We start from the raw sequence: 26,564 nt of genomic DNA on the forward strand, positions 1-26,564 counted from the left end.
ATTGATTTTCTTGAATCCTTCATTCATTCACTTAAGTCAATTCCTAAGCCAAAAGGAATTTTCATTAAATTTGTCCAATTCCATCTTTCCAGCATTTCCGGGGTTCAAGACAAGAAATTTGGGTGTTTTGGTATCTAAACTAATTCCTAAATCCATCTACTAAAATACTCCCCTCCCTCCATACACACACCAAAGATGGGTAATTTTCTCTGTAGATGTGGCTGTTTTGGAACTCAGTAGAGACTGGGCTGTCATGTGATCTGCCTGCCTCTGCCACCACGCCCAGCTCACCTACTAAACCACGAACCTCAGAGTTGAGTGTGCTCACATGATTTTAATCCCAGCACTCAAGAGGCAGAAGGAGGCAGGTAGATTTCTGTGAGGCTAGCCTGGTCTAACTGGTATATCTAGTGAGTTCCAGGACAGCAAGGGCTACAGAGACTGCCATAGAAACGGAAACAATTTAAACTGTCAACCTCAGACTTGCTAATTCTTTACTTTCTGCTTTCGCTTCAGTGGCCCTGCATCTTCTACCTACCCTTCTTGTTACCTCACAAGTCCTTTTCCCAAAAAGCCTATGAAATTCCAAGTGGCTGCTGAATACTATGGCCTAAATCCTTGATTTTGTATTCCTATCCTGGTCCGTCTCCTAGTGACCATCCTGGCATGTGGTGGGAGGCTCTCCACCAGAGCAGTGTGGCTGCTGAAATCTCACCACGCCTCCACAAGAAGAGATTCCAGGGCCTCCCAGGAAACCTACAGGAGTTTCACGTTTCTACAGTCTTTTCAAGGCTGTGAATACAGTGGTTGTTTCCCACCAGTAATAAGCACCCATTTTGAAGGCAAAACCATGATCATTCACAAAATACATTGATAGCTGGGAGATGGGGACAAATTGTTGGTGCCCCCAAAATAGGAGTGTCAGTACATCCTCCACAACTGCACAGAATCTCTTGGGGAGCGCTTCCCAATGAATCTGTTCACCAAGCAGAGCTTGGACATTTGGTCTGTCAGTCCCCAGCTCTATTTCCCACCTCCCCAGAAAAATAACCATACAGCACTTGGCATACACAACTTCATATCCACTCACCACTAGAGGTCTCAGTGCAGTCACTCAGCCGCGCACACTTGGCAGGAGCCTGCGGCAGGTGCTCTCATCTCATGAGCAGGAAACAGCACAGCATATTCCCAAGAACTTATTTCCTCTAACCGGGTCCTTCCTCTTAAAACCCACAGCCACCCCAACAGTTGGAGACAAATATCCCATGTGAAGGCCATATTATACTTAAGCCGTATCAATTCCTTAAGAAAGGAACTGATGTCCCCACTGGTCATCCTCCAATGCCTTTCACAAGTTTCTGCCACCCTAAGCATTCTACAGTGAAACACCCAGTCAAACCCGGGGAGATCCACAGGCGCGTGTGTCAGGTTTCCCGTTAGGGCAGTTATCTGTGGTACTCTTGGTTATGTGCAGACTGGAGTCTGTCAGTCAGATCTAAATGGCTGCCGTAGCCTTCCTTCAGGACCACGCCAGGCTACCCACTGCTTCCTCAGGGCCCAGCAGACTCAAAGCTCCCCCAGCTTTGTCTTCCTCCCAGGAATGCATATGCACATCTCAACTGCTGATGGCTATCTATCTCATTAGCACACTTTAGGAGCAGACATGCTTCCTACCCACACGCCTGTGCCATCCTGGCTGGCACCCTGCCTCTTGGCCTACTGTTCTCTCATTGTTCCCTATCTGACCTGACAAGCAGTCCTGGTGACTTGAGCACAGCCTCTACTCCAGGTTGCAAAATGTGCTCTAGAATTAGTACACCCAGAGGGGCCGGACAATGTACAGCAACAACCTTCTGGGAAGAGAGCAAGTGCAGTAATACACCAGGTGCCCACTATTAATCATGAAATTAATTTTATTTTTAAATCCAAGGGATCAGAACAAAAAACAACAAAAAAACTTCTACCTCAGAGGACAAGCCATGGTGGAAAGGCTAGGAAGGCAGACAGCGAAACAGAAGCATGTCCACAACACAGGAAGCCTCTTCATTCGGGAGCTGCCTCCATCAGATATCCATTTTCCGGGGCCATGTACCCATCACCACCCTCTGCCTCCATGTACATGTCCCGACCATCACTACCTAGCCCTTCTAGCCCATTGTCCTGACCACTGCCACCCCCACCCCGAGCCTCATCCCTGCCCCGCTCACTGCCCCGCTCCCCCCGTTTGTGCTCTCGATCCCTATCACGGTCTCGGTCCCGGCGACGTTCCCTCTCACTTCGGTGGCTCCTACGTCGCTCCCGGTCTCGATCCCGGCCCTTCTCCTCTGGGCCATCAGGGCCATCAGGGCCAAGCTCTCCAGGAGGCCCATCATCAGGAGCTGCATCACCAGCTTCAGAGGGTTCAGCCATGTCGCCGCCGCCACCACCACCACCACCGCCACCACCACCTCGAAGCTCCTCTTTTCGCTCCCGCTCCCTGCGTGCTCGCTCTCGGCTCCGACTACTTCGGCGCTTTCTGTCTCGGTCCTTGTCCTTGCTCCTCTCTCTGGATCTGCGCCGCTCATCCTTGTCTCGACTCCGGGAGCGCCTCCTCCGGTCCCGAGAGCGGGAGCGTCTCCGTTCTCTCTCCTTGTCTCGCTCTCGGCTTCTTTCTCTGCGCTCCCGCTCACGGTCCCGGTCCCGGTCCCTGTGTGGAAGTGGGGAGGGGCCCGGCCTAGATAAGGTTAGCAGTGTGTGGCAGGGCACCCCCATTACTGTCTTGTCCCAAGAAACCAGGTGCCCAACCTTACCTCTCATCATATCGGGAAGTGTCGTCTCGGCCAGAATGCCTGATGTTCACATCTGCACCACCTCTTCTGGTCCCACCAAGGCCACCTCCTGTGGGCCAAGGAACACAGGGTCAGTGGGAATGGAGCAAAAATGGCAAACTTGAGAGGGGTTCCTAAATAGAGGAAAAACCCCAAATACCTCTACTGGTAGCTATGGTGCACAATCCCATGCCAATCATTTCCATGTCTCCTTGCCACAGAACAGCCTGTTTTCATGCAAGGCTTTCACAAGGTGTTAGAGCTCTCAGACACCCGAACAAGAATTTTCATTCCTCCCAAGCTTGCCAACCTCACCTGAGACCTCAGACTCTAGGCTAGTGCACCAACAACTTGCATTTTTGTGCACAATATCCAAAGTGTGAGTCCAGAGAAAAGCTGAAAGAGGTTAGGTAATGTTACAGCCCTTTAATCCCATACTTGGGAAGACAGGGCAGGTAGATGAGTGAGTCCAGCCTAGTCTACACAATGAGCTTTAGGCCACTCAAGGCTACACGCTGAGACCTTACATTTTCTTTCTTTTTTTGTTTTTTAAGATTTATTTTTTATGTACACAGTGTTCAGCCTCCATGTATGCCTGCAGGCCAGAAGAGGGCACCAGATCTCCTTACAGATGGTTGTGAGCCACCATGTGGTTGCCGGGAATTGAACTCAGGATCTTTGGAAGAGCAGGCAATGCTCTTAACCACTGAGCCATCTCTCCAGCCCAAGAGACCTTATATTTTCAAAGAATAGAAAAACTGGAAGACCCGCCACAGCCAGCTGCTTCCCAGGGGATCCGTCATTTCCAGACTCCTCAGCTGTACTCTGGCCTCCCACAAGAGCCGTAACTCTTACATATATCTTCCCTGGAGTTAAGCTTTTTCTCCTTGTCTCTGTACCTTGTACTCCCCCATCAGTCTCAAAGCACCAACTCAGATCCTGCCTTGCTCAACACAAAATGCCACTCCACTGAATTGTCATAGGCCACCAGCATCAGCCAGACAGGTTTCAAGCTCACCAACTGTGCAAGAAAACCACGACACCCCCTTCAGATTCTGAACTTGCACAGATTTAACCCTGTCTACAAAGATGGCACATACCTGACCAATAGCACCAAGGAGCAGGCAGCACTCATATTTCAAATGGGGAGCCATTAATGAGCCACTTGATTCCAGTGATCTGACAAGGAAGGCTCATGGCTGGGAATCCCATGCCTGTGGTTTCCTGCACCACACACCAGAAGAGTGTCCAGAGACACTTCCCAGTCAGTCAAAGGCAAGGATGTTAAAACCAGGAATAGGAAAAGGATGAACCCAGACCTCCAGCTACTGGATCACAAGTTAACAATGGGCTACATCATCAATACAAGAGGATGTCAACATCTTTAAAAAGAAATACACGAGCTGAGTTCCTTCCGTCCACTACTCTTCATATCTGACTTGCCACAAGTCCAAAAGCAACAGAGCCAGTTAGACTGTGGACTGAAACCTCAGAAACCTAGTTAAACAAACGTCTCATTCTTTAAAAATAAACAGCCAGGCATGTAATTTCAACACTCAGAAGGTGGAGGTAGGAAGATCACCTTGGGCTTCAAAGTTGAGAGCCTGTCTCAGAGCTATACCCAAGTAATAAAATACTTGTGTGACTGACTGCATGTGGAGAGGTGCTACACAAAGCTTCACACGGGCTCCACGTCCGCCTGTGGCTGAAGGTGACCCACACTCTCACAAGTCTGTACGTCAGACAACAGGCTGGTTCTGAGACTTCAGGAATCTCCCAACACTGCACAAAGTCTCAAGAACTCATCTTTTTTCTAAGAACTGGAGGCCCTGGGGGTTGAGGTGTTATTCAACCCGGCACAGGCGCACAGGTGAAAGCAAAGGCAGGTAAAGCTGACCAAGACAGAGGAGCACCTGGCACACAAAACCTGCAACCTAGGCAGAGCCTAACAGTGAACCATTAGATGAGCAAACATACAGAGACAACAGCACAATCTCAATGCCCAGCCTCAAGGTTCTCTTGGTGAGGTCCATTGACATCAGGGGCCTGGGACTGAGACAAGAGCTCAGCATCAGCAGGACCTTCCTTTCCTTATGCTTCAGGATCCTCAAATGTATTTTAAGACTTCTCACAATAACAACCCTGATGGAGACAGACAATGACAACTATAAAGGCAGTGAGGGGACAGAGACAGGGTCAGAGCCCAGGCTGCCGCCCTCCTGCTCCAAATGTGAAGGCAGAAACTAGGCTAGTGAGTACATGAAGCCAGGGAGTAGATGAAGAGGCCATTTAGCGAGAGCAAGAGCAAAGCTAGAAGGCAATGACACTCTCAAACCTAGCCTGTGATACCAAATCCACTAGGCATAAGGTGCTGAGGTCAGTGCTGAAGTTACTCCCACAAGAGCTGCTGCTGGTCAATCACTCATCCAGGAAAGACCATGGTATGCTTGGGCACTCATGTGTAGGTGTCTGTGGGTGCACCAGTGTCTAAAGCCATGAAGCTGATGAGAGAAGACAAGCTGGAAATGGAGGGGAACAAGCAACATTTGGGTGCGGAGACTGAAGGCAAAATGACCTACAAACAGGCCCAGGAACCCAGAGGGCAAAATGTACTCACCTAGACGCCGGGGCCTCCAGCCCTTCACAGTCCGGCCCCTCTCCACATCCACAAGGACCCTCCTGCCATCTATCTTCTTGCCATCTGCGTGCTTGTAAGCGGCTGCAACAGATGTGGGGGGAGGGGGATTCCCCAGAAGGTGCTCTAGTCAGACAAGGATCCATGCAACAGCATCCCTTCCCCTCAAATCCACCTGCACACACACTCACACTCCCACCAGTCAGCCAGGCAACCAACAGCCAGACAGCCCTCTTCCCACCCTGAAGGGCCTGCTCCATCCATTCCAATTCCTTTTAAGCATCCCCAAATGTCACTGGGGAGGGGGGGCAAAACATTCACCCTGGCCACCCCCAGCTCCCACATGATGGAGCAGCCCCCTCCTGCCAGGACGGCCAAAGTTGCTGCAAAGAAACTGGAGGTTAGCTGAATGCTGGCCTCTGCTGTGGGGAGGGCTCCTCCACACCCAGGCATGCACCCTAGACACCATGCTGGGCAGGAGGCTGGCTAGGCCCCTCCACACCCAGGCATGCACCCTAGACACCATGCTGAGGCAGGAGGCCCACTGGGCCCCCCCACACCCAGACCACACCAGTTTTCTTTCTCTGTATTTTCATAGGGAGGTCAGTGCGAGGTAACAGACATCAGATCAGAAATGTACAGGAATGGAGACCTTAAGGAACTGGCAGAGACAGAAGTGGGGGCTGAGCTCCCCAGGGGCCTCCAAGGACCCTGGCTAGGCCCAGAGGTACATGTGCCGTGCTACTCAAAACCCTGCCTTACCTGAGCAGACTGACCCTGCCACCACCTAGCCTGGACAGCTCTGTCCTCCAGGTCAAGCTCAATGGCCAGCAGGGTCTACAGCCCAGCCTGAGCCCTCAGGGAAGTTGAGGAGTATAAGACAGAGTACGGAGGCCCAGAGTGCAAGCCTGTCATCAGGCAGGGCTGTTAAGGCCAAAAGTCCCTTCCCTATCCAGGTTCCAGCCCTGGCCTAAGGAACTGTGCTCACCAACCACAATACCCTGCCCCACCCCTGCCCGCTCCCCCCCAATAACAACCAGAGGAAGAGAAAAAGGTGCCATTTACCGATGCCGGCCTTGCGGGTGTCCAAACCGAGCGGGATGGGGGGGGCTCGGCAACTCCTGGGGGCCTGGCGAGGAGGCGGGCTTCCCGGGGGTGGGGTTGGGGTGGGACACGGGACTGCTTACCTGGAGACCCCAAGCTTACCTGAGCACTCACACAGACCCCACACCCACCACCATTGGGGTAGTTAAAGCTACAGGGAAGGTAGCCAGGTCTTGGGAGCCCTGAGAGAGACTACATTTCCCACAACACCTAAAGACAGGTGGATAGAGGAAGTAAAGGGGCCTCAGAGTCTCACAGAGGAATGATTTGAGCCTAGGTTGGAAGCCCTAGGGCTATCCTGCTTGACCTTAAACATCAGGCCTAAAGGCTTCAAAGCAGCTGCCACCTCACCACTTCCTGAAACAGTCACACTCCACTAGGCACTGGTCTGACTCTTAGCACTGGGGTCAGGCTTCTCCACCTACAATTCCAATTGCCCTCCCAACTAGTGGCAGCAGCTGAGGCTGGCACACAAGGGACACATCTGGGATCCAGGAATGATTTCCATGCTCCAGGAGGGGCCAATTGGCCCCTAACCCCAGAGCAGAGGAGAGGGGAGGGAACTTGAGAACTGAGGTCTGTCAAGTACAGGAACCCTGCTCAGGTTCCCCATCCCAAACCCCAGGAGGCCCAACCCAGGAAACGGCAAGAAGACCATGTAATTGTGTCAGTCTAGGCCTTTCTCTCTTTCCCTCTCTTCTGCCTCAGTACAGGTTTAGTAAAAACTACCACACCTTCAGTTGTTTGAAGCCTGTTCCACCCCTCCCATACCCTGAACCCCAATCCATGCACTTTGGGGAGCTCAGGCACTGGGCATCACAGTTGCCTTCTCAGGAGGCTCCCACCATGCCAAGGAAGATAGAAGGGACACAGTACCCCAAACTAGAAGTCAGAGTCTCTCCAAGACCACTATGGTGACAACCCCACAGAAATCATAGGGCAGGGAGGGTCAGGCTGAAGGGCTCCGTATAGAGCCCTGGCCCCAGAACACCCCAACTTTAGTATTGTCAACATGGCCCCAAATGTCAGGGGCTGGGTGGAGCCCGACTATGGATGTAGGCCAGTGCCTCTCCCACTGAGGTCCACCCTACCCCTGGGGATCAGAGAGATTACCAGAGAGCATGTGGATGGGGGGCAAGAGGGGTAGAGGGCACCCAAATGAGGAAAGGGCTGTGGGTGAAGGGACACTGAAGGGTAACTAGGGTGGGAAGGGAAGCCTCACTGTTCCTAAGCTGCCTGGCTAAGCTGGGCTGGTGTGCAGTGCTGTGATCTTACCCATGATACAAACCCTTATACCAACCATACACTGAGGTGTTGTAAGGGGAGCGTAAGCATCAGCTGCAAGCCAGCTGCGTGGTGGCTGCAGTGACAATAAGAACAGTCAATTAATACGGCGGCCCCTGGACACGCCGCAGCCCTGCCCACCCCCACCCACCCAGCCCTGCCCAAGTGGACGCCGCGCAGCCTCAATGGGGCTTTGTAGCTGTGGGGGTGGGTGCTAACCATGCCCACCAGATCACTGCTTGATGAGAACTGGGTGGGGGCTGGGGAGGGAGGTGGAGGGTCGGGTGGCCTAGCCCAGTTCTACTGGGGGAGGAGAAGACTGGTTCAAAGGCCAGCTCTCACTCCAACCTGGCGGCCCCCAACTCCAGTGGGGGCCTAACACGGAGAAGCTCCCCAAATCCGACACCTTCCCCCACCTCCAGCTGCCCCCATACCTCACCCAGTGCCCTCCTGGCCAGAGGTTCAACGTGTGACACTTACCTCCCTGGGCTCACACACACGTTGTGGGGGATTTGTTTTTGATTTTTAAAAAACACGTATATATATATATAAAAAAAAAGATATATCAGAAACAGAGGGAGAAGAAACAATGCTAAAGTCAGGTAGGGGAGGGAACAGACGACTGGGAAGAGGTCGGGAAGCAGAGGTGAGAGGGTCAGAAGAAAAGGCAAAGGCACAGGTACTCACAGTGCATGTCTCGTTCATGTTCATACTCGATGAAGGCATAACCACGGGGTTTCCCAGAGCGCTTACTGTATACCATGTGAATCTGCAGGGCAGGCAGAAGGCAGTCAGTTCCACAAGTTACAGGGCTGTCCCACCCACCCCACAACCCAACTTACGGCACAGGCCTTGGGCTGGGGGACAGACAGTAACAGATTTGTCTTTCAAGAGTCCCAAGGGACTCTCATTCCAATGGGAGCCAGAGTAAAGTGGAAACCAGAGGGCACAGAAGCATATGTGGGAGGCAGAGGGTCCTGCAAAGCAGGCTGGAGAAGGCTGTGGAGACAGCTCTGATGGTAGAGATCCTCAGATGAGGCCATAGGCAAATAGGCATTGAGTCAAGTGCCCCTAAAGGCAGCCAACTGTGTGGAATGAACAAGGTGCTGAGCACAAAGGGCCACCACGGCTCGTTCATGCAGAACTGTGGAAAAGTCTGCCTACAACTATGGCAAGAGGGATGTGCAGACAGCCCACATATGGGAGGCAGGGAGGCTAGAGGACCAAAGTCAGGCCAAGTGTCTGGGTCCTCTCTCCACATGGCAGTGACACAGGAGGCTTGAGTACAGAGAACCAGGATTCAGAAAGAAATGCTGGAACACAGGAGGTGGGGCAAAACAAATAAGACTTTTGGGAAATAACAGTTTTTGAGCAGGTTCCCATCCACATCACTACCTGCCCACACACAGATAGATATGGTCCAAAGATTGCGCAGGAATCCTAAGATTTTAACTCTGCCACTTGTAATTTTCAAAAGTCAACTGAGATCCAGAGCTGACATGCTAGAGTCATGTTCCATCAGGTCACAAGAGGAGGTGGAGGATGGGACCAGTTTCTGAGACCCACAAATCACGGACAGGCCAGAGGGCCCATCCTGAGCTAATCAGCTTTGTGTCCATCATGAGCGCCAGTTCTTACTTTGTCTCCCAACAGAGGAAAATAAGGCACAGAGGAATTAAGTGAGTTTTGATATCAAATTGCACAACATCTATCTTTCTTGTTTTGTAGTCCAGACCTCACTCTGTAGCCTAGGCTAGTCTCAACCTTATGGACAATCTTTCTGCCTCAGTCTCTTTAGGGCTAAGATTAGAGTTATGAGCCACTATCCTTTTTTTTTTTTGGTTTTTCAAGACAGGGTTTCTCTGTGGCTTTGGAGCCTGTCCTGGAACTAGCTCTGTAGACCAGGCTGGTCTCGAACTCAGACTGCCTCTGCCTCCCGAGTGCTGGGATTAAAGGCGTGCGCCACCACCGCCCGGCCTATGAGCCACTATCCTTACAGTTAACAACATGTTTTCTTTTTCTGTCCAATACTTTCTATTTAAAATAATTTGAGATTGATCCCATTGTAAGATGATTGTGAGTTCTGCTGGAAACCTCTGGAAGAGTAGCTAGTGCTCTTAACCACTGAGCCATCTCTCCGTCTCGTGACCTATATAGTTAATTACTGATATATATGTGTGTTTGGGTATCCCAAACACAGCCTGCTCATACCATATATACCTGCTCATGTTTTCAGGGCTGACCAATCTGCCCTGGACAACCAATTAGTGTGTTTCTCCCTAGTTCCCTTCTGACTATTTCTCCTACGTGTGTTCTTCTTCTACCACTCTTTTTGAAGTTTCACTAACCTTGGGTAGTTAAGTAGCCTGAGCTTGGTAGGTAAATCAGACTGACTCAAAAGATGCATCTGCTGAGCGTATGCGCGTGCGCACACACACCCACACACCGTGCTGGAACTGAAGGCGTGTGACACTACACCTGGTAGTATGGTTCTAGCAAAGGGTTAGGCAGCAGACACCCCGGACTGAGATCCACATAACACATCCTGTCATAGGGACCTAACTCTGCCCTGTAGCAATAACATCTGTAGACTACATACAAATTAACAAGTCTCCCTAACTATTTAGTAAGTTCAAGGCCAGTTTGGACAACTTAGTAAGACATCTCAAAGTAAAAGAGAAGCTGGGATGGGCTGGATAAATGGCTCCTCAGGGGTTAAAAGCACTTGCTGCTCTTGCTGAAACCCAGGTTTCACTCCCAATACCCACAGAACAATTAACAAGAGTCTGCAACTCCAGCTCCAGAGCAAGGGCACTGTGTACACTTAGTATACATATACATTGGCAGAATACATATAATCTTTAAAAAAAAAAAAAAGAAAGAAAACAAGGCCTACTTGTGATAGACTGAGACCCTATCCTTTTTTTTTTTTTTTTTGGATACAGGGTTTTGCTGTATGACAGCCCTGGCTGTCCTCGAACTAACAGAGATAACAGAGATCCACCTGCCTTTGCCCTCTAAATGCTGGGATTAGGCATCACCACCATGCCCTGTGAGACACTAAAACAACTAAATAAAAAAGTCTGAAGGTGCTGGTGATGTAGCTTAGCTGGTAGACTAAGATGTAACCCAGCACTCTGGAGGCAGACAGAAGATCTAAATTTAAGGTCACCCTCTGCTTAATGAGCTCAAGGCCAGCCTGGACTATGTGAACCACAACCATATGTAATCCAGATCCGAGGGGTCCAATGCCCATCTGGCCTCCAAGGGCACTGCACTCATGTCAACATACATGGTGGTGGCATATATCTTTAATCCTAGTACTCAGGAAGCAGGCGGATCTCTTTGAGTTTGAGGCCAGCCTGGTCTACAGAGCGAGTTCCAGGACAGCTGGAGTGACACAGAGAAACCCTGTCTTGAAAAAAAGAAACAGCTGGGTGGCAGTGGTACACGCCTTTAATCCCAGCACTCAAGAGGCAGAGACAGGCTGATCTCTGTGAGTTCCAGATCTCTAGTTCCAGGACAGGCTCTAAAGCTGCAGAGAAATGCTGTATCGAAAAACCAAAAGAAAAAAGAAACAAAACAAAAAATAGTATCAGAAATGGCTCAGTGGTTAACAGAACACTTGCTGCTCCTGCTGCAGACCTGGATTTGGTTCACAGCACCCACATGGTAGCTTATGGCTCTGTGTAACTCTCCTCCCAGGGGCTCTAGGAACCTCTTCTGACCTCCTAGGGAACAAGGCACCAACATAGTAAACCTATTAACAAGCAGGCAAAAGGACACTCATGTACAGAAAAATCTAAAATTTTTAGCTGGGCAGTGGTGGCCCACGCCTTTAATCTCAGCACCCAGGAGGCAGAGACAGGAGGATCTCTGAGTTTGAGACCAACCTGGCCTAGAAAGAGAGTTCCAAGACAGCCAGAGATTTTACACAGAGAAACCGTCTCAAAAAAATAAATAAAAGAAATTTTAAAATAAAAGCATCAATTGTACAAGAGCTGGGACAGTTTCAGGTACAATTCTTATTTGGCATATATACTGCTGACTGGAGCTTACGCTCTAATCCTGAGGGCAGAAGAGTAAGCTATATCTATTCGAGGTCTTGGAGACCAACCTTGGACTCATGAGACTACCTCACAAACTGGAAAAGAAACAAACAGCCCACCTAAACTGAACTGATAGCCTTAGTGGGCCTGCTTCCTCAACCATATATCAACTTGAAGCAAGATGAAGCTTGCCAATAGGTATTTTAAATCCACAAGAAATGAGCTTTTTAGCCCAGGCTAGTCTAGATCCAGTCTCTGCCTCCTGAGTGCTGGGATTAAAGGTATGGACCACCACAGCCCTGCCCAATGTTACTTTTGATACTAAAGCTACACTAAAGGAAATAAACCTAGGCCTTGAAAAGATGTGACCTGTTCCCAGGCTGGGAACCCAGCCTTCTTCCTCTCTTCAGGCTACTCCTCCCTCCTCCAAATATTCCAACTCAACCCTCCAGCCCAACCCACTTACTCTTTTGATGGGTCCATACACCTCAAACTCTCTCCGAAGCTTAGATTCTGTTGTGTCATAGTTCTACAAGAGACAAAGCCAAGTTAAATGGGAGAAGCACACTGTTCCAAAGTCCTTAAACAGCCCACAGCTAGTAGACTCAAGTTCTCAGCAGCCTAGGATTCCCAGGGCAGGAGTTGGGTACTTACCACTCTAGCCACGAACAGAGTCTTGAAGGCATCGCCCTGAGCATTGGGATCATTGTGAGGGTCCCCTGTACAAAAAGGAGAATCTTTTAAGTAGACAGTGCCCATAGTCTTGAGTAGAAGAAAAATGGACAGAGGCTGAGGACAGGAAGATGGAACCTTAATAGACCCCCTTCTAAAATAAAACCTCACAGTGACTTGGCAAGCTTGATTACACACCTAGTTTCAGATCAGCTTCACTAAAGCTAGATGGCCTTTTTCTAGAGTGACTTCCAGATGAGGACAACAGGCTGTTGGGGTGGAAATGCCATTTCATAGATAGGGTGTGATACACCAAAACGCCATTCCTAATACAAGGTGAGCTGAGCGGTAACTAAATCCATGGGATCTCTCTGGAGGGAAACTCAGCTATTTTGTTCCCTAATATGTGCGGTACTGGCACTCACTGGACAGACTGCAACCACAACCGGGAAAAGCCTGATACCAAGTAGTCTCTCACTAGACAACAAGAGTCCAGGATAAGGTGCTGGGGAGATGGCTCAGAGATTAAGAGCACTGGCTGCTCTTTTAGAAGTCCTAAATTCAATTCCCAGCAACCACATGGTAGCTCACAACCACCTATAATGAGATATAATATCCTCTTCTGGCCTATAGGGATATATGCAGGAAGAATACTGCATACATAATAAATAAACAAATCTAAAGAGTCTAGGATAAACTGGGTATGATGGCCCATGAGTTAATCCCAGCACTGAAGGGGCAGAGACAGACAGAACTCAGCCTGGTCTACATAGTGAATGAATTCCAGGCAATACAAGCTACACAGCGAGACTGTCTCAAAAATAAAGTAAGACAGTCCAGGACAGTTTTCTCCTCCCTATCCTACAGCCTCAGGCAGGGACCCTGGGCTAGCGCTGAAGAAAATGACCAGGACCAACTGGTATAAATAGAAAACTAACTCCTGTTAGGCCACGAAGATTTAAGTCTTCTGAAAAAGATCAAGAATCTATTAACCACTGGGGGGTGGTGGGTGGTATGCATGACTTTAATCCCAGTTCTTGGAAGTCAAAGGCAGGTGGATCTCTGTGAGTTTGAGGCCAGTCTGGTCTACAAAGGGAGGTCCAGGGCAGTCAGGGCTACACAGAGAAACCCTGTCTCAGAAAAAAAGAATCAGACTGGAGAGATGGCTCAGAGGTTAAGAGCACGGGCTGTACTTCTAGAGGTCCTGAGCTCAATTCCCAGCAACCGCATAACCATCTATAATGAGACCTGATGGCTTCAGTCATATAAGCACACATGCAGACAGAACACTGTGTGTGTGTGTGTGTGTGTGTATGTATATGTAAATTTTAAACAAAAAAAATGAAAACCTATTACCCAACTCTAATGAGTGTGGGAGTGGCTGGACTTTCTGTGCCCCTCTCACCAGCTGCTCCAGCTCTCTCTCATTCATATACTCTGTAGTATGCAGTTGCACAGTAAGAGCTTAAGAGGGAAAAAAAAAATGACTGCTGAGATTTTGAGGTCAGCCTGGACAATTTGGAAGGAGGCCTGACATGCATAACGCCTTTGAACATGGTATCAGAGGTACTTCTGCCTTCCATTGGTGGCCTATAAGTATGCTTAACCAGTCTAGACAGACTATCCTTGTTACAGATATCACAGGCATTGATACTTAACAAGTCTCTTCAGTTATCAGTTGTGACCTTCCCACTAACAGAGAAACTAAATCCAAAGAATCAGACATAGTGGTGGTCCTCCTTTTGATTATAAGGGCACGGCTGTTAATAAGGTGACAGAATGAACTCAAGACATTAAGACTTTCAACTACATTTCCACTTAAAGAGATGCCCCTCAGCTGGGCAGTGGTAGCACACACCCTTAATCCCAGCACTCCGGGAGTTTGAGGCCAGCTGGGTCTACAGAGTGAGTTGCAGGACAGGTTCCAAAACTACACAAAGAAACCCTGCCTCAAAAAACCAAAGCAACGATGCCCCTCAAAGTTGCAAATTCATCCTAGGAGCTGTCCTGCTACCGGCCCTTAGCCACAGTTCAATACCAGTGTGCTGAGGATTGGGAGGAGTAAAGAGAAAGGAGTTAACAGATAGGTATCGCTATCTTTCTCTCTCTTTAAATAAACATTACTTTTTGAGGCAAAAGGAACCAAGAAAAACAACTTTTGTAAAGATGCTGGGTAGCTGGGCATTGGTGGCACACACCCTTAACCCCAGTACTCAAGGCAGCCAGATCCTGTGAGTTCCAGGACAGCCAATGTTACACAGAGAAACCCTGTCTCAAAAGAGAAACAAAATAAATAAACGAAAGAACTAGGGGGCGGCACACGCACTTGAGTAGGTAGATCAGAAGAATAAAGTTAGCAGACTATACGTGCACAAGTGGCGAACAGTAGACCAAATAGTAGACCCAAAGGTACCAGGTAAAAATGGTACCTACCTCCCAACACCAGATGTAGGGTACAATGGGTATTACCTGTCCAATGCTGCCTTCCAACTGAGACAACTAGAACAGCTAGGAAATGCTCAGCACACAAGAGGAAACATCTCTATGTGAGATGCCTATAGTTCTTGCTTACCACAAGACTGATGAAGGACTAAAGGTAGAAACCCATGCTACCAATCAACAATACTAATATCTGAAGAAATACAATACCTGAAAGACAACAAGTAATAGCCAGTGCATACTACTAAGTATGGCAAGTGTGGCATGCTTGCCTGTATACTCAGCTCCACCTCTCTGTATCAGTCATCAGGACCCTGATAATGAACTGGCCCACAAGAAGCCTCAAAGCTAGAAAACTTCACTAGGCTTTCAGTTGGCTGGCGCTAACCCTCAAAACTCTCCCTCTTTATAAGATACTGCACCTTGATAAGCCACTACTTTCTCATCTTTAAATTGAGCATAACCCTTCCTGCTACACATAAACATCATTAGGAATCGATAACATGAAGGAACTCCAGTGCTCAGCAAAGAAACAGACGCTATCGATTTTAATGGAGCAAAGCAAGCTTTTACAGTTAGTGAGGAGAAGCAGAGACACCCTACTCTGCCTGATTAATCCTGTATGTTCTATTTTGGAAAGTACAAAGCACACCCATAATCCTGCTTCAATTATCAACATGGGAACTTAACTTGATAGACCTCTATATTCCCCCACCTCAATTTGAGAATTTCAGTCACATCTCAGAGCTTGCGATGCTGATTTTTAATACTTTTAAACCAGTTTCATTATTAACATGTCTAACTTCTTTTTTTTTAAAGATTTATTCATTTATTACATATACAGTGTTCTGCTTGCATGTATGGTTGCAGGCCAAAAGAGGGCACCAGATCTTATTACAGATGGTTGTGAGCCACCATGTGGTTGCTGGGAATTGAACTCAGGACCTCTGGAAGAGCAGTCAGTGCTCTTAACCTCTGAGCCATATTTCTAACCTGATCTACAATCCATTTAAAACCCTTTAACTGGAGCTGTTTCGGAATGACACTTTTATATACGGCACAATTAAACTGTGATCCAACCAAGTCTTGCTTGCTTGATGAGTCTTCTGACCCCTCGGTCCATGGTTATTATTGGTTAATGAATTATTGGTTATTATTAATTATTATTGGTTATTGTTATTATTGGTTAATGAATAAAGCTGCTCTGGCCTATGGCAGGGCAGAATATAGCCAGGCTGAAACAGATTTGGAGTGAGAGTTGGTGGAGTCAGGGAGATGCCAGACCTTTATCAGCAAGCCACAGCCTTGTGCCAATACACAGATTAATAAAATGGGTTAATTTAAGATGTAAGAGTTAGGGCTGGAGAGATGGCTCAGAGGTTAAGAGCATTGCCTGTTCTTCCAAACGTCCTGAGTTCAATTCCCAGCAACCACATGGTGGCTCACAACCATCTGTAATGAGGTCTGGTGCCCTCTTCTGGCCTGCAGGCATACACACAGACAGAACATTGTATACATAATAAATAAATAAATAAATATTAAAAAAAACAACAAAAATAGTTTAAAAAAAAGATTTAAGAGTTAGTTAATAAGAAACCTGAGCTAATAAGCCAAGCAGTATTGTGACTAATATAGTTTGTTTGATTACTTGGGTCTGGGTGGCTGGAAAATTAACAAGCAGTCTCCGTTGCCAACGTGGAGCAACTACATCCACATAAAACCCGAGAGAGCTTGGAAAGGAATTCTAGACACAAAAGAACAGAGTTAATCAGTTTCTTGTTAGCAGCATTTTCTCTCTGTGTCTGTCTGTTGGTGGCAAGCAGAGGCACAACTCACTCTTAAGAGAAGCCTTCCTGACTCAGCATTAGCAGAAAAACTGCCCGGCTTCTTTAAGAGCTAGCTTCCTCTGGCGCTTTCAGGAGATCCTGCACTTAAATGGAGTTTGTAAGCAGTGTGTTACTAGTTGCTTACTGGGAAGATAGACCTGCTGCATCCCTGGAGCTGGGGCAGTGAGCATGGCGCACAGTGCAAGGTTGGGCTGGGTGGAGCAAACAGGCAGGGCCAAAGAGTTGGTCCTAGCCACACCCTCCTAGCATTGAAAAAACAAAAAAGGTGATCCTGGTCAGAAAATTTTTACAAACATGCAATAAAGACAGATTCAGAGAGAAATAAACCTCTGAACAGGTCACAGTGTGTTGGGAAAAAAAGTAACTAGGCTTGGGAGAGAGAAGAGAAAGAGTATAGACAGTTGTCATTTGTAATAGTCAAGCTTTAGTCATGTTAGTTAGGTTTTCTAGATGTACAAAGATATATTTCAGATGGTTAGGTATTCCTCAAACCTTTCAGACTTAATAGAATATGGCATTTAAAATATTTTAAGAACTTAGACTTTTCTTGACAATGAACCATGTTTGCTTCTGACAGCACCAATTACTTCAAGAGGATGATGAACCTCTCTGTCAGATACTATGGGCCAAGTAGGCTAAAGATGGATACCCCAACGTGTCAGAAGAATTTGGGTGACTGTTCAGGCAGCAAAATGTCTGTCAATTTTAGAGTTTTGGAAGTTGCTTACTATGCATTTCCTGCTTACTTAGGCAATATTATATACTTAATACAGTTTCTGTGTGGGTCTGGGCAGCCAGGAAATGAACACACAGTCTCTGTTTACACTTCATGCACTGTTAGTGGTGCGCACTAAACACATTTGTGAAAATCCACAAGTCTGGAATATGGTTTAAAAAGAAATGATTCACTAAAGCTACAGACAATATATATATGGCAAAAAAACCCCATCTTCTGTCAAGTCTTCACTTACTGATCCTGTTGTGAGTCTGCTTACCAAGCACTACTTAAACCCTCCAACCCTGGATGGTGAAGCATCTCCACTTCTATGATCAGGAAGCTAGGGATAGAGCCAGAACCAACTGACCAGATTACCTCATACCTTATCCTGGAGATAAAGTGGAATGTGGTCCCTTACAGAAATGGCAAGTGACTGGGGTATCCTTACCTGTTAAAAGCCTAAGCCAACTGGAGCTGGAGAGATGGTTAAGCAATTAAGAGCACTGATTGCTCTTCCAGAGATCGGTGTTTGAGTCCCAGCACCCACATAGCAGCTCATAACTGTCCAACTCTAGTTCCATAGAATCCTATGACCTGTCCTGGTCTCCTACATGCAGATAGGCAAACAACTCATACATAAAAAAATTAATAAAAAAAAAAAAGAAAGAAAGCCTAATCCAAGGACTGTCCTTGGTACGTGGTTGCTAGGAGAGTGAACCAACTCTGTTTTCTCAGGCTCCCAGAAGAATAGTGGCCCAGGTGTGACCCAGAAAGAAGAGCAAATTGAAATTGGAGAAGATTGCTAGGAGGGAGAAGCAGCTTACACATTTTCAGCTCTGTCTCCACTTCTTGCTGTCTCCGTTCAATCTTTTCCCGTCTCTGCCAGTAGAAAGGAGAAGTAAAGTAAGTGCAAGCAGAAGTCCCTGGATGGCTGGGACCACCTGCAAAGAAGTAGCTAGAAATACATAAGACTAAGAGGTGTCAGGCGGTGACACCTTTAACCCTAGCACTTGGGAGGCAGAGGCAGGAATTTTTCTGTGAATTCGAGGTCAGCCTGTTCTACAGACAGCCAAGGTTAGGCAGAGAAACTCTGTCTAGGAAAACAAAACAGCCGGTTGGGGGTGGAGCACACCTTTAATTCCAGCACTCAGAGGCAGGGGGATCTCTTCGAGTTCGAGGCCAGCCTGGTCTACAAGAGTTAGTTCCAGGACAGGCACCAAAAGACCAAAACCTACAGAGAAACCCTGTCTCAAAAATAAAAAAAAGAAAAAAAAAGGGAAAATAGCAAAACAAAAAACATACCTTTCTCTCCATGCGTTCCTCCCGGGTTTCTGCCCTTGTTGGAGGAGGAGCATCTCGAGGGTCCTAGAAACAAGAAAGGTGAAGGAATATAGCAAGGCACAAAAACAAGGCAAACAATGCAAAGACTCTCAGTTCCTGTGTAAACAGAAGACAGAGGGTAAAAATGTGGTATGTTCCATGGACCAGTGCTGACCAGACTACTACAGATTGGTGGCAAGGGCAATATAATAAAAGGCTAGGCGGTGCTGGCGTATGCCTTTACTCCCCACACTTAAAAGGCAGAGGCAGAGGCAGAGGGATCTCTGTTAGATCAAGACCAGCATGGTATACAGAGCTAGTTCCAGGGCAGGAACTAGCTAGGGCTGTTACAGAGAAACTGTCTGGAAAAAACAAAACAAAAACAAACAAACAAAGCAACAACAAACCTCCACTTGGTGGTAGAGGTGCATTATTTTAATCCCAGAACGTGGTTTCAAGGCCAACCTGGTCTGCACAGTTGAGAGCCAGGACAGCCCAAGTAACTTTATGTCTACTGCATGTACATGCGTGTGTGTCCTTTAATCCTAGCACTTGGGAGGCAAAGTCTCTGCGAGTTTAAGGCCCATGTGGTCTACAAAGCAAGTTCCAGGACAACTAGGGCTACACTGAAAAATCCTGTCTCAAAAATAAATGAAACAAAAGCATCTACACTGACTGGTGGACGCTTGTTCATCAGATTGTGACATGGCTGTAAAGTACAGTTCCAAAGCAACTGTCATTTCCTATAGTTCCAAGTATGATTTACAGAGAGCCAAATTCTAGTTTTAGAAAAAGGTCTAAAATAGTGGACAGGGCAAACCTCCAAAACAAGACAACCTTAATGGCACAGCAGGTCTGGAGATCCTCACTAGCCTCTCATTAAATACTAATTGGCACATGACTGCAAAAAAAGCACCACTAAGCTGCACCGTTAAACTCAGTTTATTAGCTCATAACATTTCCTAAGGGGCGGTGACAAGGCAGGCAGGCAAATAACGCTAACGAATCACCTTTCTATTATCTATTAAATTCTGGCTTTCCTACTCAGTGGCAGACTGTCTCTCCTAAGACTTCTGGTTACATGGCAGCATTTCTTAGATCTGCTCCAATGGAGGACATGACAAATTTTCTGAATGAAAGAACCTGACACCCAAGAGCTCAAGTGATTCAGATTTAGTCACACATACCCAACAAATACAGAGCCAAAGCCCCAAGCTCCCAAGCCTTAAGCACTGCAGGACATATTGTGCAGCCTTAGTAAACACTATCCTCTTTCAAAAATTCTTCCAAGCCAGGTGGTGATTGTGCACACCTTCAATCCCAGAACTTAGGAGGCAGAGGCAGGCGTACCTCTGTGAGTTCGAGGCCAATCTAGTCTACAAGAGCTAGTTCCAGGACAGGGAAACCCTGTCTCAAAGAAAGAAAAAAAAAACAACTTCCACATTTACCTTATTCAGGTAAGGATGTATACATGTATCATCACAGTGTATGTGCCAGAGAACAACACGCTAGAATGTACTCTTTTCTTCCACATTGTGGATCCCAGGAACAGAACTCGGGTTTTTGGTAGCAAGCACATTTACCCCCTAAGCTATCTCCTGGCCCTACACTGTCCTTTTAATGTCACTAGAAAAAAAAACCTAGCCAAAACATCAAAAATAGACTTTCTGGGCTGGTGGCACATGCCTATCATTTTGGCACGTTGAGAATAGGAAGCAGAGGATCATAAGTTCAAAGCCAGCTTTAGTGACACAGGGAAATCCAGACCAGCCAGGGCTCCATAAAAACTGTCTCCAGTTTGGGCAGTGGTATGCACGCCTGTGAGTTAGAGACCAGCCTGGTCTACAGAGGAAATTCCAGGACAGTCAGAACAACACAGAAAAACCCTGTTGGGGGAGGGGGAAGAGCCCAGAAAAAACTTCCTTCAAACAAACCCCAAAGAGTGGAGATACAAGCCTTCAATTCCAGTACCAAAGGGCACAGAGGCAAGCACATGTATCATGTTTCTCTGCAAGCTTAAAAAAAAAAAAAAAAAAGACATAAGACATACTTGCAAATGTAATAAATATGACCAACCGCATAGGACTACCAGAACCGTGCAAAATACATTATTAACCCTACTTAAAACAAAGAAAATAGGGGCTGGAGAGATGGCTCAGTGCTTAAAAGCACTGGCTGCTCCTCCAAAGGAGGAGGGTTTAATTCCCAGCATCCACTTGGCAGCTCACAACTGTCTGTAACTCCAGTTCCAGAGGATCCATGGCACCAAGCATGCAGCATGCACATGGCGTATGCAGGAGAATAGCCATACACATAAATTTTCACAATTTGATATGTATTATTTATTACATTTTACATTTCTTTCTTTTTACTAATTTCTCATTTTATATCCGAAATAAATAAGTCATAAAAAAGAGAAATTAACAGGTCCTGGAGGTGCACACACACCCCAGGAAGTGCAGAATCTGGGAACGTAAGTAGGACTGCCACAAAATCAAGACCGTCACAACAGGAGCTAGCACGACGAATTCTGCAGCTTAAGGCACTTGCCATCAAATCTAACAAATTCAGCTTGATTTCCTGGGCTCGCATGGTGGAAAGAGATCAGAGCCTCGCAAGTTGTCCCGATGTTCACAGGTTTGCACACATACCACTTATACAAGTGTAATTAAAAAAAGTAACACACACAAAAGCAGAAAACAAGATGGAAAAAAGTATACTCATAGGCACACAGCTAAAATGTTGCAAAGCTGAAGTCCAAGTGCAGCCTGTTCCCACGCAGAACCCAAGCCCTCCTGTGTGTCCATGTCTCCGTGTACTCACCTCAAATTCTCGGATGTACGGTGCAATGCCACAGTAAGGTTGGTTGTGATGTTTCTCGTGTGGCAGCTTTTCCAGGGGTGGCAGGTACGGGATGGGGTCTCGAGGGGCAAAGAGGGCCAGAAGGTTGGGAGGCAGAAACTGTGTCATCTTCTTAAACCTGAGACCAGAAACCTTACGTTAGGGAACTTTAGCACAGGAGACTGACTGCCTCCAGGATCCCCTCCACACAAAAAACAAACGAACGAGCGAGAGATCTCCAAGGTGCTTATGTGCCCGGAAAGCGGCTGGAAGCCATATGCATGAAAAAGGAAGGTCTTGGGCAGGACCTGAGAAACAAAAGGCGAAAAACACAGAAAACAAAGAGAAAAGATCAGGAGGTGTGGGACTGAGGCTCCGGGCTCAGGAGGAGGCCGGTTTCACACCTAGGAAAAGATTATGAGGTAGGGGCCTCAGGGTAGTCCACTTCAAGCCAGGGCGTCTGCGTTAAACATCTGGGAGCCCAGAGGCGAAAGGAATTGTGGGTAGAGGTCCGGGATACAAAAAAAAAAAAAAGCCAGGAAAAGAGGCAACATTCAAAACGCAAGGGCCTGTGGGTAGGGGACCGCGAGAGGTAGGGGGATGGAAGGGGTCGGAGAGCCCAGGGGACTCCGGGTAGAGGATGAGGGTGAGGCGCGACCCGGGAAGCGGGCCTCAGGCGCGGAGAACGGGCTCGGGGATCCCGCAAAGGCCTGTGGGTAGCGGCCTCGCACCCGCTAAGGCCACTCATTCACTCACCGCGCAGCGCTCTCCTCAGCCTGCCGCTAGTCTCAGGCCTCGCGGCCGCCGCTCACCAACAAAACCTCCCGCTCTGGCTTCCACTTGGGCAGCGTTCGCGTCAGCTGTCTTCAGAGGTCCGCGCAGCACGCGCAAACCGGGACGCTGCTCACCACCCGCGCGGCCTCAGCTCGCGACCAAGCGGTGAGTGGGTCGGGTCTCGAATCCCTCCGCCGGCCTCACTGCGCATGTGCTGCACAAGGCAAAAGCAACCCAATGAGGGGGGCCTGGCCTTGCCGCGGGCACTGCGCACGCGCAAGACGAGACTCCGCCCTCAGACTCCTTACACGCCTAAGCGGCCAAGCCCGGGCCACCGTACTGCGCGTGCGTGCTCAGGGCCAGCCGGCCTCTACCTCGCTCTCTGCCCAACCGACTACGCCCGCGAGACACTGACGGATGCTCCACCCCATTTTCCTTACACTTCCCGGACCATGTACGCACGCGCCAACGGAGGAATTAGTGAATATCCTTCCGCAACCTGTTAAAAAGTACTTACATGAATACGGTTTTTTTCTATATATGTTCTATGTAATGAATAAGTTCTTTCCCAAGTTTCTTGTATGTTCTAGCCACTGTTTGGACTCTAGGGACACAGCACGTGACAAAATAGTCTTCTTGGAATTCACATTGTTTTAGTTGACTTTTCTTTCTGTGTGTTTTCTTTTTTTTTTTTTCAGACAAGGTTTCACTATGTAAACCAAAATCACCTTGCATTTGTGTATGTGTGTATGTGTATGTACATGTATATGTGTGTGTGTTTTGGTGTATGTGTGTGTGTATTGGTTGGTTGGTTGGTATTTTCGAGAGTTTCACTGTGTAGCCCTGGCTGTCCTGGAACTCAGGATGGATTGCAACTTACAGGGATCCTCCTGCCTCTGTCTCCTGAGAGCTGTGATTGAAGGGACGTGCCACCATGCCCAGAGGGGTTTGTTTTTGTTTTTAATTCTTTGTATGTCTGTCTGTCTGTGGTGGGGGTGGGCACGTGCCCAGAGGTTAGAAGAAGGTGTAGCCCTTTGGAGCTGGAGTTACAGGTGATTGCAAGCCTCTGAGTGTTGGCTGCTGGCAACTGAAGTCAGTCCCCCGTGGGAAAATGATGCATGTTCTAAATCACTGAGCCATCTATTCATCCTGAGCCCAGGCTTCTTGCATGCTGGGTAATCTAATCACACTGCCAATTCAGGTCTTGCTGGAGTGAAGGCCAGTCTCTAACTCACTGTTCCTGCCTGAGCCTCCAGAGTCCTAGGACTACAAGCATGCAAGTCATACATCGCCTGACACCATTTTTAAAGATGTGCTTCTATTTTTATATGCCTGTGTGCAAGTGCTCAAGGAGACCAAAAGAAGGCATTGGATCTTCTAGAACTACAGGTACAGACATTTGGGTGCTGGGAACCCAACTCAGGTCTGCTCTGAGAGTAGCTTTTAACCCCTGAGACATCTCTCCAGCGTGAAGTGAGTAAATCGCAGCGGCCCTTCAGCCTTCAGTATACAGACCCTCAGGAAACAAGGACCCTCTACAGAAACACATCCCTCTCCTACAAAAACACAGCCTTCACCACTGAGAGCGTGGTCCATGGACACTCTCTTACAGAAACACAGCCTTCACAACTGAAACCCTCTCCTACAGAAGCACAGCCTTCACCACTGAGAGCGTGGTCCATGGGGGCCTACTCCAGAACCCCAGAACTTGGGACGTGGAGGTAGAGCATTTGCTTATTATGCTGGAAGCCGTGGTTCCTTCTGCAATACATGAGTCTTAAAAAACTTTTAAACTGGTCACACTATTCCACACATGTATTTCTAGTAATAGGGACTCAGAGGATGGAACATTCAATTCTATCCTGATCTACAAAAACAACAACAAAAAAAAATCGAAAACAGAACAAGGGGCTGGAAAGAGGTTCAGCAGGTAAGAACACTAGCTACTTCCCAGTACTCGCTCGTAGCTGTGTCCCAGGCAATCCCAGTGCCCTCCTCTGACATCCGAGAGTACCAGGCATGCACAAGTACACTGTGCACAAATGTGTGCAAACAAAACACCCACACACGAAATAACAAAAATAATTTTAATTAAAAAACTATTTCGGCCGGGCAGTGGTGGCACACGCCTTTAATCCCAGCACTTGGGAAGCAGAGACAGGCGGATCTCTGTGAGTTCGAGGCCAGCATGGTCTGCCAAGGGAGTTCCAGGACAGGCTCCAAAGCTACAGAGAAACCCTGTCTCGAGCTGGAGTTGCAGGTGGTTGTGAACCACCCAGAGTGAGTGCTGGGAGAACAGCCAGCGAGCCATCCTCCAGCTCCTATTTCAGTCTTTGGAAACAGGATCTCTACAGCTCAAGCTGACCTCATCCGTTCAGTCCTATTTTCTTCCTGATAGTTTATTGGTATGCACTTCACCTGGCTCTTAAAACAATTTTTTTTTTTTTTGGTTTTTCGAGACAGGGTTTCTTTGTGGTTTTGGAGCCTATCCTGGAACTAGCTCTTGTAGACCAGGCTGGTCTCGAACTCACAGAGATCCGCCTGCCTCTGCCTCCCGAGTGCTGGGATTAAAGGCGTGCGCCACCACCGCCCGGCTTTAAAACAATTTTTAATTTTACCAATTACCTGTTTATTTTGGGTACTGGAGGTGTGGCCTGAGGCCTCGTAAATGCTAAACAACATTGTAAATAATTATGTTACCAGCTCAGCGCTTAGGAGTCGAGTCAAGGCTTGACCAGCCAGCCACAGACACATTCTGCTGTTCTCCTGGAAATATCGATAACTATCCAGATAACAGAAGTGTTCTACCGCCGTGAAGAGACACCATTACCACGGCAACTCTGAGGAAGGGAAGCAGTTAGCTGGGGGAGCTGGCTTTCATAGGTTTTAGTCCATTACTGTCACAGCAGGAAGGATGGAAGCACAGGGGCAGACTTGGTGCTGAAGGGGCAGCAGAGAGTTCTACACGTGGATTCTAAGGCAACAGGAAGACACTGAGTCACAAGGCCTGGCTTGAGCTTCTGAAACCTCAACACCCCCATGCCCCCACCCTACCCTGCCACACCCCGTCCCCCACCCCACCCCACTTGTGATTTACTACCTCCAACAAGTAGGCCACACCTCCTAACAGTGACACTCCCTTTAATCCACTGAGGGCCATTTTCATTCAAATCATCACACCAGGAATGCGGGAGGGAGAGTGCTGGGCAGAACCAGGGTCCTGGTCTGTGCAGAACAAGGGACCTGCTCTAACTTTCAAGAAAAAAACTTCACAGGAAGCGGGGTGGTGGTGGCACACGCCTTTAATCCCAGCACTCAGGAGGCAGAGGCAGGCAGATCTCTGTGAGTTAGAGGCCGGCCTGGTCTACAAGAGCTAGTTCCAGGACAGGAACCAAAAAGCTACAGAGAAACCCTGTCTCGAAAATCAAAAACAACAACAACAACAACAACAAACCCACGGGATTCAGACTGACAAGCTATTTTGACGTCATTTTACCCACACCCACCCCGGCAAAGCAGAGAGAGAATCTCTAGGGTTGGGTTTGACACACAGCACCTTCCTGGGGAAGGAGCCGGCTGAGAGTGCTGGGATTAAAGGCTTACGCTACACTGCCCAGCTATGACCAGTTTTTTCAATACAAGGTCTCACTATGTAGGCCTGGAACTTTATGTGAAGAGCAGGCTGGCCTCAAACTCAAACAAGTTTGCTTGCCTCCGCCTTACGAGTGCTAGTATTAAAGGCGTGTGGCAGCACACACGGTCTCATAACTGACTTTTTTGGGGTTGGGGGGGTCAGAGGCAGGAGGATCTCTCTGAGTCCCAGAAAGACATAAATCTGGGAAGGGAAACAGTTTTAGTTGGGAATTATATCTTTTGGTGCAGGTCTCCGTCTCGCCAGAAGAGGGCGGGAGGGATCCCTTTCCCCGTTAGTGGCTAGGTATCAATGCCCTTTCTACCACCCTACCCCATCAGATGGGACTATTTTTTACCCGGTGTCATTAGACACCAGCGTCTGGAAGCCCATTCTCCGTCTGCCCTTCGGTTCCTGACAGTGACCCTGCGCATCTCCCGGGC

General features: G+C 48.0%; 1 protein-coding gene across 1 annotated transcript; it reads right to left on the bottom strand.

The window, feature by feature from the left end:
* Window positions 1-1,895: 1,895 nt before the first annotated feature.
* Snrnp70 (small nuclear ribonucleoprotein U1 subunit 70) lies at window positions 1,896-22,683 on the bottom strand. The gene is made up of 10 exons (XM_075953132.1): window positions 22,473-22,683; window positions 21,699-21,855; window positions 18,858-18,920; window positions 18,380-18,434; window positions 12,534-12,598; window positions 12,346-12,408; window positions 8,518-8,599; window positions 5,425-5,526; window positions 2,790-2,877; window positions 1,896-2,713 (listed from the first exon to the last, which is right to left on the bottom strand). Exons 2-10 carry the CDS (start codon window positions 21,843-21,845, stop codon window positions 2,044-2,046), a joined length of 1,335 nt encoding a protein of 444 aa, XP_075809247.1. The 5' UTR covers window positions 21,846-21,855; window positions 22,473-22,683; the 3' UTR covers window positions 1,896-2,043.
* Between the last annotated feature and the right edge of the window lie 3,881 nt (window positions 22,684-26,564).

This window comes from Microtus pennsylvanicus, chromosome 18 (genome assembly GCF_037038515.1).
Source record: "Microtus pennsylvanicus isolate mMicPen1 chromosome 18, mMicPen1.hap1, whole genome shotgun sequence".
NCBI lineage: Eukaryota > Metazoa > Chordata > Mammalia > Rodentia > Cricetidae > Microtus > Microtus pennsylvanicus.